The 12,943-nt window shown below is 40.2% G+C and overlaps 1 protein-coding gene across 2 annotated transcripts in view; it reads right to left on the minus strand.

The window, feature by feature from the left end:
- The window catches only part of RARB (retinoic acid receptor beta), a 670,351-nt gene that overhangs the window by 161,032 nt on the left and 496,376 nt on the right, over positions 1–12,943 (minus strand). Inside the window, exon 1 of one of the 2 annotated variants that reach the window (XM_019745273.3) lies at positions 2,488–3,178. The exons of the other annotated variant lie outside the window; for it this stretch is intronic. Coding sequence (XP_019600832.1) covers positions 2,488–2,644 — 157 coding nt within the window. The 5' untranslated portion in view covers positions 2,645–3,178. Of the gene's footprint in view, positions 1–2,487; positions 3,179–12,943 lie in introns of those variants that run through there. 2 annotated transcript variants of the gene reach the window in all.

Here is a 12,943-nt window from a genome sequence, read left to right on the forward strand (position 1 = left end):
TTTTCTGTCTTTAAAATTAAAAAAGAAAATAAGACTATTCTAACACCTTTCAAAGAAAGCTTCTGGTGTGTTTTACGTTCAAAGGGTTTACTCTAATTACTACACACAAACATGCACAGACACACACACACACTCACACCATAAAAAAATCAGTAAGATTTCAAAACAAAATAGTTTTGGTTGGAGTTCAGGACTATTTTTTTCCCTCCTTGCCCACTGTTTCCTCTGTGTTAAGAGCACAAACAGATCTGCTTCTCATCAAAACAGTCATTAAGTAAAATGGAAAAGGTTGTGGCTTTTATGTTCTTACTTATACAAACGTACTCCTAATATGCTTTTATTTCAAAAGCTCTAACTAGTTGTGTCACCCTGAACCAAACACCACATGGCAGTGTTAGAATTTTTATTTATGCTTAAAAACTTGATCACTTGAACACCTAAACTAACCAGTCATAAAGTGGTTTAAGGAGGAGAAACCAGCTCTAAAGGAGTATAAGCAATATTTACATTTTACTCACTATAGTTGGGGTGTGGGATTCAAACCCTTGTGAAATTGATCACAATGATTCCTAATAGCCTCGCTTACAAAAATAAGACACTGGAATTTCTGAAATCCCTTTGTCAAATGCCTTTATTTACTTTTTCTAATGCAAGTTTCTTTGATTAGCTGAACTTTGCTGTTATCAACACTTCTCGCTTATCGGCAAGCCATAGGCGAATGACACATTTACCACTCGCTCTTCCTAGATAAGGCAAATCCCTTGTTTAACTTGTTCAAGAACAAACAAAGCTTTTTCCCCTACTCCTACAACTTAATGGGCATGTTTGGAGGGTTAATTACAAAAGGGAGACTGTCTACTTGTAAAAGCTCTATTAGGTCTAATAGCTATATGCCAGGTCTTGGGCATTTTTTCCTTTCGTTAAAAAGTGTTTCATTAGAACTTTCTCCTGCAAGAAAAAGTTTGAGAGAGCCCCAGTTCCCTGAGATTCCAAGTCAAATTGTTCATACTGTTTTAATTGCTAGAAAGGACAGGTCTAAAAGATCTGTTAGTGGGTTGGAAAATTATTTTGTAATGCTCAGTTTCTTTGAGTTCTCTGGAAAGAAAATAGGCAGTAGGAAAGAAAAGGCATTTGGGGAGCAGCTGAAGATTAAGACGCCTTCTGAAAACGATATTCTTTTTGCCCTGGTTATGGCTCTACAAAATATTAAGTCAGACAGCCAGACTGTTGGCATCAAATGGTTATTGATTTTTCAGCTACAAACCTGTTGATTTCCTGGCCCAAGAAGCAAGTCTGTAGCCTTAAGAAAAAGTTTCAGAGAGGGCAATTTAAATCTTGTCTTTGCCCCCACCCCATCCTCCTTTTCCTTCTCTCTCTTTAGATAAGCCACCATGTTATTAGGAAAACTCAATTTCTTCCAGTTAAACTTTGACCTCTTTGAAAACAAAGATTTAAAATGTCATTTTCAGGCTGATGCTCCAATGAATTGTCAAATAAAGTACTAAAAACATTTTGATAGATAGCTGAGCCATTTATCTAAATCACTGTCAGGACTGTGCTGCATCCTGCAGGCTCCCACTACTAAACCACCGAAGGTGGAATTTTCTGGGACTTCTGGTCATTTCTCAAGCCTGCAGCCAGGCTACTGTTGACCAGATGCGTGCCTCGGCACTGTGTCAGCATCAGATAACCAAGTAGTCAATATTTTTTTTAAAAAATCTGGGCTACCCCACTTATATTTCCTTTCCTCTAACCAATGTCCAGGTTCCCGGCTGAATTGCAAGATATGGAAATAATGGATGGCTCAGCCCAAGGGGTGTTCATTGCCAGTAGTTTTCTAGCAAAACAGCAACTTCTTAGAGCAACAAAGTGACTCGGAAAGGTGGCAGCAGGGTCAATGCTAAGAAATATTGCTTTTCCTTAGCAAGGAAAACATTGGAGGCAGCAGCTTTAACTGGTGGTTTATGAACTTCAGGAACAGCAGCCACCTTAATCAGGCTAAATTCCTTGCAAGGAAGATGTCATATTTTAATTACTTTGGACTGCTGAAACACACAAGGTGGGGACATAATACGACTGGTAGCTAATCCGAAGAACAACAAAATTAAATTCCCCTCTGCATACATCCTAGAAAAAACTGCACAATGTGCCAAACTGCCTTACTTGAAGAATGTTTCAAAGTCCTGTGGTCACCCTCTACTTTTTTCACCCTCCATGCATATTTTTAAAACTGTTTTCAAGAGACTGTAAGGTTGGTAAGGAGAAGACCCCGGGTCGGGAGGGGTTGTTTGGGAAGAAAACATCTAACAGGAAATTTTCAGCAGAGGGGATCAATATGCACACGCCAGCATATCACACCCTTTCAGCATTAAATCATTAAATCCTTTGTCTTGCTACCAGTGCAGTTTGTTTCCGATGTCTTTATTGCATGCAAGAGAGACAATTAATTTTTTTTTCTTGGTAGAAGAAGGGAAAAAATAAACCTACATTGAGCAGTGTGCCGATGCTGCCATTCGGTTTGGGTCAATCCACTGAAGCATGCTTTGAGAGCTTTCTCCTGGAGCATGCAGGAAGACGGACTCGCAGTGTAGAAATCCAGGATTTGCCCAGGACTCACTGACAGAACATCCATACAGTCAAACATGATCTCCCCTGCACCGAATGTCTGCAAAAGTGCTTATCCTCTAGGTGTGGAGGCAAATGGCATAGAAAAGTCCACCCAACTCCATCAAACTCTGCCCCTTTTTTGGCACGTAGGCTGTTGGTCTTTTTCCCAGCCCCGAATCATGAATTATGACAGACAAGCCAGCTAAAAGCCTGTAATTGATCCAAATGATCATTTACCATTTTCCAGGCTTGCTCGGCCAATCCAGCCGGGGCGGGGGTTCCCAGAAAGATCCCAAGTTCTCCTTCCAAGCAAATGCCTGCAAAAAGCCTTCCGAATGCGGTCCGGATCCTACCCCGACGGTGCCCAGACAAGCCCTGCCCGGCTCGCTCGCGTCTTCGCAGCCCAGTCCTCAAATAGCTTGCATGGGGGAATTCTGGTCCCCCCTTTGGCAAAGAATAGACCCTCCTGCCTCTGAACAGCTCACTTCCTACTACTTCTGTCACACAGAATGAAAGATTGAATTGCCTAATATATGCGAGTGAACTTTCGGTGAACCCTTCCCGGGCTGCTAACCTTCAAATGACCCAACGAGTCTGACATCACCAACTCCCAGGATTCTCACAGAGCTTAGAAACTCCCAGCAGCCCTGCAAACGCAGACAACCAGAGAGACAGGCAGCGAGCGAGCATGCAAGCGGGCTCTTTCTTTCCCATTTCTCACCTTAAAAACAATGCAAGAAGTGCTTTTAAAACGAGCAGGGGAGGAGCCAGGACACTGCTCCTGGTTCATGCTGAGCGCCAACTTCGCTCCCTTTACGCCTTTTTATTCACAGCGGCTTAGCTTGCAAGCGCATGTCCCCCCTTGCTGGCTCGCCTCCCTCCCACCCTCTCGCCCCCAGCCCACCCTTTAAATTCCTCTGTGCGCCTCTCTGTCTGTTAAATTCCTTGTAACTTATGTATTTTTCCACTCCCGAAAAAGTACAGGCAAGCCCTAAACTGTAGAAGAGAGAACAGCTACCCCTCGGGGAAGCCTTGGGATGAGAAACTTTCCATTTCATAGTCTTTTTCTCCTTAGCCCTCTTGCAAGTACTGGCTGAAGGCATTGCATTTGCTTGGGAGTGAAAACCCAGCTTTCTGCAGTCAGTTACTTTTTAAAAACTCTCAAGTCTACAGGCAGCATAAGGAGTAGTCAAGAATTAGTTATTCCTGTCCCAAATATACACACACACAATCACAGATATACAGGGTTTCAGGTCCCGATCTGAAAAAACATAGTATTGTGCTAAAGAACATGGATGTGGGAGTCAAACTGAACTAGATTCCCAAATCTAGTTCTGCCATTTGCCAGCCTTGCGATCTGGGACACACATTTAACCTCTTTGGGCTTTAGTGTTCTCATCTGTAAAATGGGGATATTACTACTACCCACCTCAGTGGGTTGCTGTGAGGACAAAAAGAAATAGTGCTTGAATGGCAGTCAGTACATAATCCTGGAACAAATATTAGCTGTGATTCATCCTCTTGTGTTTCAACAGGGAAAACAGAAGCTCAGGGAGGCTGAGACCTGCCTGAGGTCATACAGCTCAGAACCATACCTAGAACCCAGCTCCCTAGAATCCCAATCCAATGTGGAAATTACTTTGCTGTTCTCATGGCCTTGCACCCCGATAGCATGTTGGTGGCCTCTCTTATCACACATTCAGCCCCCAAGGCCCAATTAAACACATATTTAAAAAAGTGGTTAAGTATTTTATATCTCCAAAGGCCAGTTTCCACCAATACCAGCCTGATCTGGCTACTTATTAGAATAGTTTTAAGAGAAGAGGATTATTTTTGTACCTTCTACACTGACCCAACCTAGAGGAAAAAGAAGCTTTTCAGCCAGTCTTACAACACTGACAAGAACAGATGTAATATTTACAAATATACCCAGGCAGATAGAGAGTTTTAACAGGGAGAGCTAATACACCCGGAAGCCATTTTGCACAACTTGCTTAACGGATGCAATGGTACATCAAAGGAAGGAAAGTCTAGGGAGGAATTAAAACACCCTATTTCTCCACTGCCTCTCCAATATTTACTCACAATTCTCCCACAAAACAGGGTGGGCAAGTGGGGGGGCATGAGGAACAGCCTCCTTCCCCCTCACAGGGAACAATACTGCTGCAGTCTCCTTTTTGTGGATGGTGCTAGAATGTGCATTTGGCCTCCAGGCTTTTTAAAAGCCTGTTGGGGGCACCCCTCCCCACACTGAAATGCTGCTCTGCCTATTGGAGTTGCTAAGTGGTACTCATGGTGCAACATGAAAAGTATGCATGACACACACTTACCAAGCCAAAGATCCTTTTATGAAGGTACATTAAAACAATTTTTAGCCCAGCAATCTCAGTTCTTGCCATTGAAAAGTCCAGCGTAATAAAGGGGTAAGATTTTGTTGAATCTATGTGTTTATTATTTTTCTCTCCCACTCTCTTTTTTTATATGGCCCTCATTTTGTAACAGAGCTATGTTATAAGAAACCCTTTAACTACAAAGAAAACACACACATTTTGAGCAAGGGGCACAGAGGAATTTACAAAACATTTAACACACTGTCATTAAGATAGTTGTAAAGATACTCAAAGCACCACATTATGTGGCAATTTCTGTGGTCCATGAGACTTATAGCTCCCACTGCTTATTTAAGATCCTCAGAGTTCCTTGGAAACCGGGCACACTTTGTACTCGATACTGGAAGTGGATGACAGTTGTTCACGGAGAGGAGAGGAAGCAGCTATAGCAGGAGAAACTAAGAGATGAGAAGCACGCAGCACTGCCAGGTGTATGTGTACAGCTCTCTCTCCCAGGAGAGGCCATAGCACTTCCTCGCTCAATACCTTCCAAAGGGTGGTGTGTATTGGTCACAGATGGCCATGCATGGTGTCCCCAAAATTCTGTTCACTGTTATTTCTTAAGGTAGAGAATCAGGCTCATTTAGAAAGGGAAACAACTGCTCCCAAATTTCTTACCTCAGTACTATGTCATGGCACAACAATTACAAAGTATATATGTGTGGTAGGGGTTAGGAGATTTGGTATTTTCTTTCTTTGCACAAGAAAATTTAATATTTATAATCACCCTAGGGTTCTCTTAATTGTAGAGAAATAAATTTGAGGCTTGAAATAAAATGATCAGTATTTAAGTCCTCACAGACCGAATATTATGGGTTTCTTATAATGCAACAGTATTCATCATTTCCCATCATGAATTAATTATGGTGATAGCAATTATTAGACCTATTATTTAATCCAAGAATTAATTTATAAAGCAGCCCTACAAATGAGCCACACATTTCTTATCATTTCATTACCTAGTAAATCTAATTCTTATACTTCTTGAAAACTTTATTCTTACTCTAAACTCATCTTAAATAAGATTAAGGAAAGACATACAAATAAGCCACAATTCCTTAAATATATATCTATGTACTACAGGTAGACGGTGCAAAATGGCCTACTTAATTTCTCAATAATGAGGTTTACATTATTGACACCTATTTTAAACATTAATCAAACAATTAGAAGAAACCTTTCCCAAATATTCTCTTGGTACAGCATAAAATAAGATTCTGATATGTGTCACCTCCTCTACAGTAAGTCCTCACTTAATGTTGTCAATAGGTTCTGCAAATTTAAGCAAAACAATGTATAATAAAACCATTTTTACCATAGACTACTTGATTTAAACAAGAGCGAAGTTCCTAAGGCATCTCATCAACATTATAATGAAATGACATCGAATGAAATGACGTTTTGAGGACCTACTGTATTTTCTTTGTGTTTGATCCATGATAAAAGAAACTGTAATAAACGTATTTCCAACCACACACAAACAAAAAAAAGCAAAAGTTTGAGACCAAAAGCCATTTTGTTTCAGAGTAACTGTGTACTTGTCAGTGTGACACAGCACATTTGAAACCCATAATCATAAAACAAAAATTTATAGCTAGGGTTCAGGGTCTTACATCTGTTTCTCTGGTTTTCGTACAGCAATTACCCACTGGACAATCCAGAAAGAAACACCATGAATCATGCTTTGCAAACATGTTTGAACTGGAGAGTTTTGTGAAGAAAGAGCAGACATCTCTGTGCAACAATATTGCAGCAGGATTGCAGCCAGCCGTGTTCAAAATTGGTCAAATGCTTTGTGTGATGTCTAAATAAAATGATTCTTATAGGCGCAGACATATCCACCCCAGACACAAGTCATGCAAAGTACAGGCACACATGGGAGGGGAGTGTGGAGGGAGGGGGACACTGATTGTTCTAAAAAGGCACACCTGTCTCACGTTTTTTTCTTAATATTTATTTATTTTTACTGTTCAATTTATTTTTACATCATAAACTCCTCTTGCCACAATTCTGCCAGAAAAACAAATGGTTAGCACTGAGCGAGTGTGTGTTTCGGCAAGGAAAACAAGGCAGGGAAGTGTTGCCAGCACCAGGCTGGGGCGGAGGCTATTCCCGGAGCTGCTTTTGTGTTGGTAGCTGGGAGAAGTTCTAACATGCGTCAACACATAGAAACTGCTTATGGCGTTTCCATCTAAACACCTGTTAATGGACCAGGACCATTGATGGATCTCATACCAGACAACACCAGAGCACTTTCCTAACATCAACTTGCAAGGTGGCTCTATGTATCAGTGCAGAGACTGGGTCCTTTTTAGAACCCCAAGGAACATTTGTTTTTCCCCAAACACTTCTCGCCACCTTGAGTGTTGGCCACTATGACCTTCCTTCATTTGGTTCCTTTCTCTCCAGCTTCCTGCTTTTTCTAGTTTCTTCCAGTAAGCCTTCCCACCTGGTTACTTAAAAACATCATTCCCCCAGGACAAGGGGCACACTTCTCTCTTTTCATACTTCTCAGTTGTTTTGTTTAGCATTTCTCTGCTTTTTCTGTGCATGACTCATAAAGGTATTTCTTAAAGCCCAACAGTTTCTGTTGGTCCCAACTTGAAACTTAAATACATCCCTTCCTGAATGCCTCAGTACTGAGCAATGAGCTGCCAACAATTTCTCAGCTCACTGCCACTACCGGTGGCATCATTCAGTGATCAGTTTCGGGGAGACTTATCTTTGGCTATTTCCTCTCGTTTATTTCCCCCACTTTTAATTTAGATTTTAAAAAGTAATATATATTCATAAAAACTCAGTCTAGTTTCAAAGCTCTAAAATGAAAAGCAAATATGTATTATATATAATACATATTATATATAATACATTATATATATATATATATATATATATATATATATATATATATACCCTCTATGTACTTAATCAATGTTAAGTACCTACGATGTGCTAGTCACTGCAACAGCTGCTAGGCATATATCTGTATATCTTTTGGGGAGGATTGTTTGTTGTTTTACACAACTATAATCAAATAATATATATTGTCCTGCAACTTTTTTAAATTTAGCAATATTTCCTGAACATCCCTTTATGATAAACAGAACTTTCTCATTTAAGAAATGAGTACATATAGATTTAACTTAAAAAAAAACAAATAGTAAGTATCTCTTTACATTAATACACTGTAATTCATTTAACTAGTGTCCAGCTCCTGGACATTGAGGTTGTTTCCAGCTTGTCAGTGTTCTAAGAAGCCCTGTAGATATGTATCCCAAAACATCTACTGGATAAAATTCTAGTAGCGGTATTACTAGGTCAAAGATGATGTGCATTTTTAAATTTGATGGCCACAAAAAACTACTCCCAAATTGTTGTGCTAATACATATCCCCCCTTTGTTCTAAAACAAGGGTCAATAAACTTTCTCTGTATAGAGCCACAGGAAATATTTTAGGCTTTGCAGGGATACAGTTTCTGCTCTAACTACTCATCTCTGCTGTTGTAATGTAAAGAAGCCATAGACCATATATAAATGAATGGGCATGGGTATGTTCAAAAAAACTTCATAAAAACTAGCAGTGGACTACGGCTGACTCATGGGTTATAATTTGTCCACCTCTGTTCTAAACTAACATTTAACAATTTCACCACATTCTACAATGCCTTGTCTCTATAAAACGTACCTATATACATTTAGGTTTTGTTAACACTTGAATTTTCCTTCTCTTTTAAAAGCTTCACCCACTTTCAACGTGTGTACCACATGAATAATAATGGCTCTTTTATTATATTACTTCATCCAGAATCGTGTCTCCTTCTGTCTTGATTCATAATTTCCCACTTTTCTACTTCACTTTCTTCACTTCCTTCTGTAAAAACGGGCATGGGATTGCATTTCTGCCTTCAAATGAGACCAGATGTCCCTGTACTTTCTTTTCTCGACCACCAAACCTTGCTGTAACATCCATTATTTCCATCAACCTCCCTTTCTTCCCCCTACTATATGATGGTAGTATTTGGGAGATGGAAATTTAACAATGACTCCTGAGAATATAAACATCAGTGACACCACCATGCTACAACATGCCCACGACGCCCCTGTATTTCTCTGCCTGAATTGTTTTTAATGTCTCTTCTTAATACATCTTCCAATGAGCTAAGATTAGATGTGCCACCCAGTTGGCAGAGTGCTTAGAAGAACAGCAAGACTCTTCTCAAGGACAGAAAAAGCACAAAGGATTCTGAGTGCTTTGCAATTATTTCATGTTAATATTATTATTAATAAAGGTTAATGTCTATAACTGAGATGCCTAACTTAGTTCCTAGTTCAACACTTCATTTTTTGAAGATCATACATAGGAACAGAGGCTATTAGTTGGCTCTTAAACTGCTGTTTAAATTAATTAAAATTCAATACAATTAAAAACTTAGTTCCTCTGTTACACGAACTGTATTTCAAGTGCTCAAAAAAACCACATGTGTCTAGTGGCTACCATTTTAAGGACAGCACAGATGTAGCGCATTTTCATCATAGCAGAAAGTCCTATTGGACCATGGTGCTCTAAATGTTCAACTTAGTGCCTGGGGAGGCAGTGTAATAACATGGTATGTGGGACCAGAGAGTCTGAACATCAACTGACTGTTTGAACCCCAGCCTCCCCTCTTATTCATATGAACTCCAGCAAATAATTAAACCTACATGCCTTAATTCTCTCACCAGTAACATTGAAATATTAATGGTACCTATGTGAAAGGGTTGTGGAAAAGATTCAATGAGGTAATACAAGTTAAATGTACTTAGAACATTGCCTGAGATATAGCAAGTGCCTTAAAAATGTTAGTGGAATGTCTACAAGGATAAAATGAAGTCAGAACTGCATCGCTCAAATACTGCTCAACTACTACAGCAACCAGGTACAGAGAATCTTCCGTCAGGACAGTAATTTTCAACCAGAATGCACATTTTCAGGCTGTGGGGTCCAGGCACATGCAACTAGGGCAAGATTCCCAAGAGACTTTGCTATATATGCCTTGTTATATACCACTGTATTGAAGCGTGTGTTTGTATGAGAGTGTGTGTGTGTGTGTGTGTGTGTGTGTGTGTGTGTGTGTTATAAAGGAAGATGGTTTCTTTTATTTTACAAAGCAGACACTGAGTCAGAATGGCAATGAACTATTTGACAACCCCCCTGCTGCTCCTGAGGGAGGCAGGAAATATGTCACATGCCTTGCCGTTTTCTGCAGAAGTGGTATTTAACTTCAGGAACATAAGGCCAATTATGGCTAATAAAATGGCAAAGATATTATACAAGATGGAAGATGTGTTATTATCCCATCCTATCCTATCCGATCTGATCCGATCCGATCCGATCCTATCCGATCCGATCCGATCCTATCCTATCCTACCTTTCCATTCCATCCATCCATCCATCCATCCATCCATCCATCCATCCATCCAGCCATCTAGCCATCCAGCCATTCATCCATCCATCAGTCCATCCATCCATCCACCTACTCATTTATCTACCTGATACCCACCCACACACCCTCCCATCCATTTACCCATCTACCAATACATCTGCCCTTTTAATTATCCACTTACTTGTCCATCTACCCATTTGCTTACCATCTACCCATCTATCCATAATCTAACCCATCGTCTACCCACGATCTAACCACAAATGGTAATAAAGAGAGAAAGGCTTTTTGGGCGGCAATATGTAGACTAGGGAGAGGGACAAAAGTAAAGCTTCTCAGATTATGCATGTGTCTTTTTCTAGAATCTTTGAAAAGGATTTCCTGATGAGATGTGCTGGCAGAAATAAGGTCAAAGTCACCGGCCACTGGAGATTTCAGTTAAACAGTTTTGATAATCAGGTTGCAGCTGGGGCGCCCCTTGGATCTAACACTGTTGTCTAAGAGCATCCCAGGATTTGAAATGCTAATGAAGCTAAGTTCTATTAGCAACACAAAAGTTTCTGACTCTGAGAGAAAGCTAAAGGCCCGAAAGGGATTTCCATCAGATTCTACAAGCAAAGGGAATGTAAAAAGTGGCAAATACATTAGAGAGGCCATTGGAGAGAGGATGGAGTTTAAATTCTTCCTGGTGTCCGACAGAGAAAAAGTCAAATAAAAAAGCCCAGTGCGATTGAGTGGGAATTGTGAGGGTAACAAAAATCCAGATAGAAATCTCTGTGAAATTTCTGTCGGGGAAACAGTAATATGTATATACATACGTTTCACACATACACACATACTCAATGAATATAACAAATATTTTGGGTGAAAAACGTCATTTTCTCTTGCCTTCTAACTGCAGGGTATACAGTCACCTTTTCAACCTCTACCTCAACTCAGGGTTTTGATAACTTCTGTTTGAGAGGATAACATGGTGGTTTCCAAAATTAGTTTTTGACATTATTTGCTTTTTTTGTTTTGTTAGAGGTGCTTCAAAAGAGATTTGCAAAGATTTTTCAGAAGCCAACTGTTCCAAAATTTAAAGGAAACATATAAGCCTGGGAGGGCAAGAAAGTGAAAGAATAGACAGAACTGTGAAATATTCCCCCTTCTCTGTTTAAGCAAAATGTGATGATAAAATATAAGACTGCCGCAATTATTCCCAAAGCATTGCAATTCTAGGGCTCCCCAGCCAGAGCTACAGGAGAAAAATTTCTAGGGTTGGGGCAAAGTAATCTGCATTTTAATCAAGGTCCTCGGGTATCCTGCACACTAACGTGTCAGACCCTCCGTGCTGGTGACAATTTCATTCCACTTGGTGAATGACAAGAAAGAAGCCTTTAGAGCACTAGCTGTTAAAAAAAGGTGAGTTGCTAGGTGTGGAAACGGCAGAGCTCTGAGCCTGGAGTGAAACCTTGGCTCTGTACTTAGCGTCTGTGTGGCTTTAGGTAATCTCACAGTCCTTCTGAGCCTTCTTAGTCCTCTCATAAATGAAGATAATGTCTAGTTCAAATGATAAGGTCCACTTCAAAGAAAGAGAATGTTGAAGAATTAAATGAAATAACAGATGACAAAGATTTTTATAAATCTCTAAAGTATTATATAACGTTAGACATTACGATTCACACATTAGGTAAAAACAGAGAGAAAAATATTTTCTCCTCTTTTTATAAACTCCAGCCTCCCTTCTAATTCATAATCCCCTTTAACAATCCACAATAACAGATTTTTAGCTAAGCACAGGGCTACCCATGAAACGGCCTGGTTGGCACCCCCATAGTAGAAGCTGCTCCAAGTCCCTGGCCTCGCCTTTACTTGACCTTCCTATAGCTTAACAATAACAGATAATCCCCTTGTTGCTTGAGCTCTGAATGTCCCCTGTTCCACCCAGTTCCCTATTTTAGAAAATTACCCTGAAATTTATGATTAATACCCTTAGGCTTATCGATCACAATCTCTATGGTCTAGCATTTCCAGGCTAATTCCATCATTGTGCCTGGGTTCCTGACTCCACCATAGAATCACGTGGCCAGAGGGAAGGCTCCATACAGACCCCAAAACTATCATATAGCCTCTAGAGGAACACCCAGATTTTCCTTTAAATACCCCAAGCTGGACTGAGAATATTAAGGCAATCTTTGGAGGTGTTAACCTGCTGCCTTTTCAGATCACCTGTGCTCCGATAATAAATGCTTATTCTATGACCCAACTCCTGTGTCGGTCTATTGGCTGAGCAGCAGGCAGCATGAGCCCCGGGCTCATTTTGCCTCCGGTTTCACCCAGATACAGACCACATTTCCCAGACTCCTTTGCAGCTAGGTAGTGACTATGAGACCATGTTGTTATCAACAAAATGTGATCAGAAGTGATGTGTGCAAGTTCCTGTCTCTTTCTTAAAAAGTGATTTCCCACCTTCCGCTTGCTATCTTTCCCTTGCCAGGTGGGATGATGTGGGATTCTGCATAGACTATATAGATGAACATAACA

Source organism: Rhinolophus sinicus, chromosome 5 (genome assembly GCF_057876585.1).
Source record: "Rhinolophus sinicus isolate RSI-liver-muscle chromosome 5, RSI-T2T, whole genome shotgun sequence".
NCBI classification, from domain to species: domain Eukaryota; kingdom Metazoa; phylum Chordata; class Mammalia; order Chiroptera; family Rhinolophidae; genus Rhinolophus; species Rhinolophus sinicus.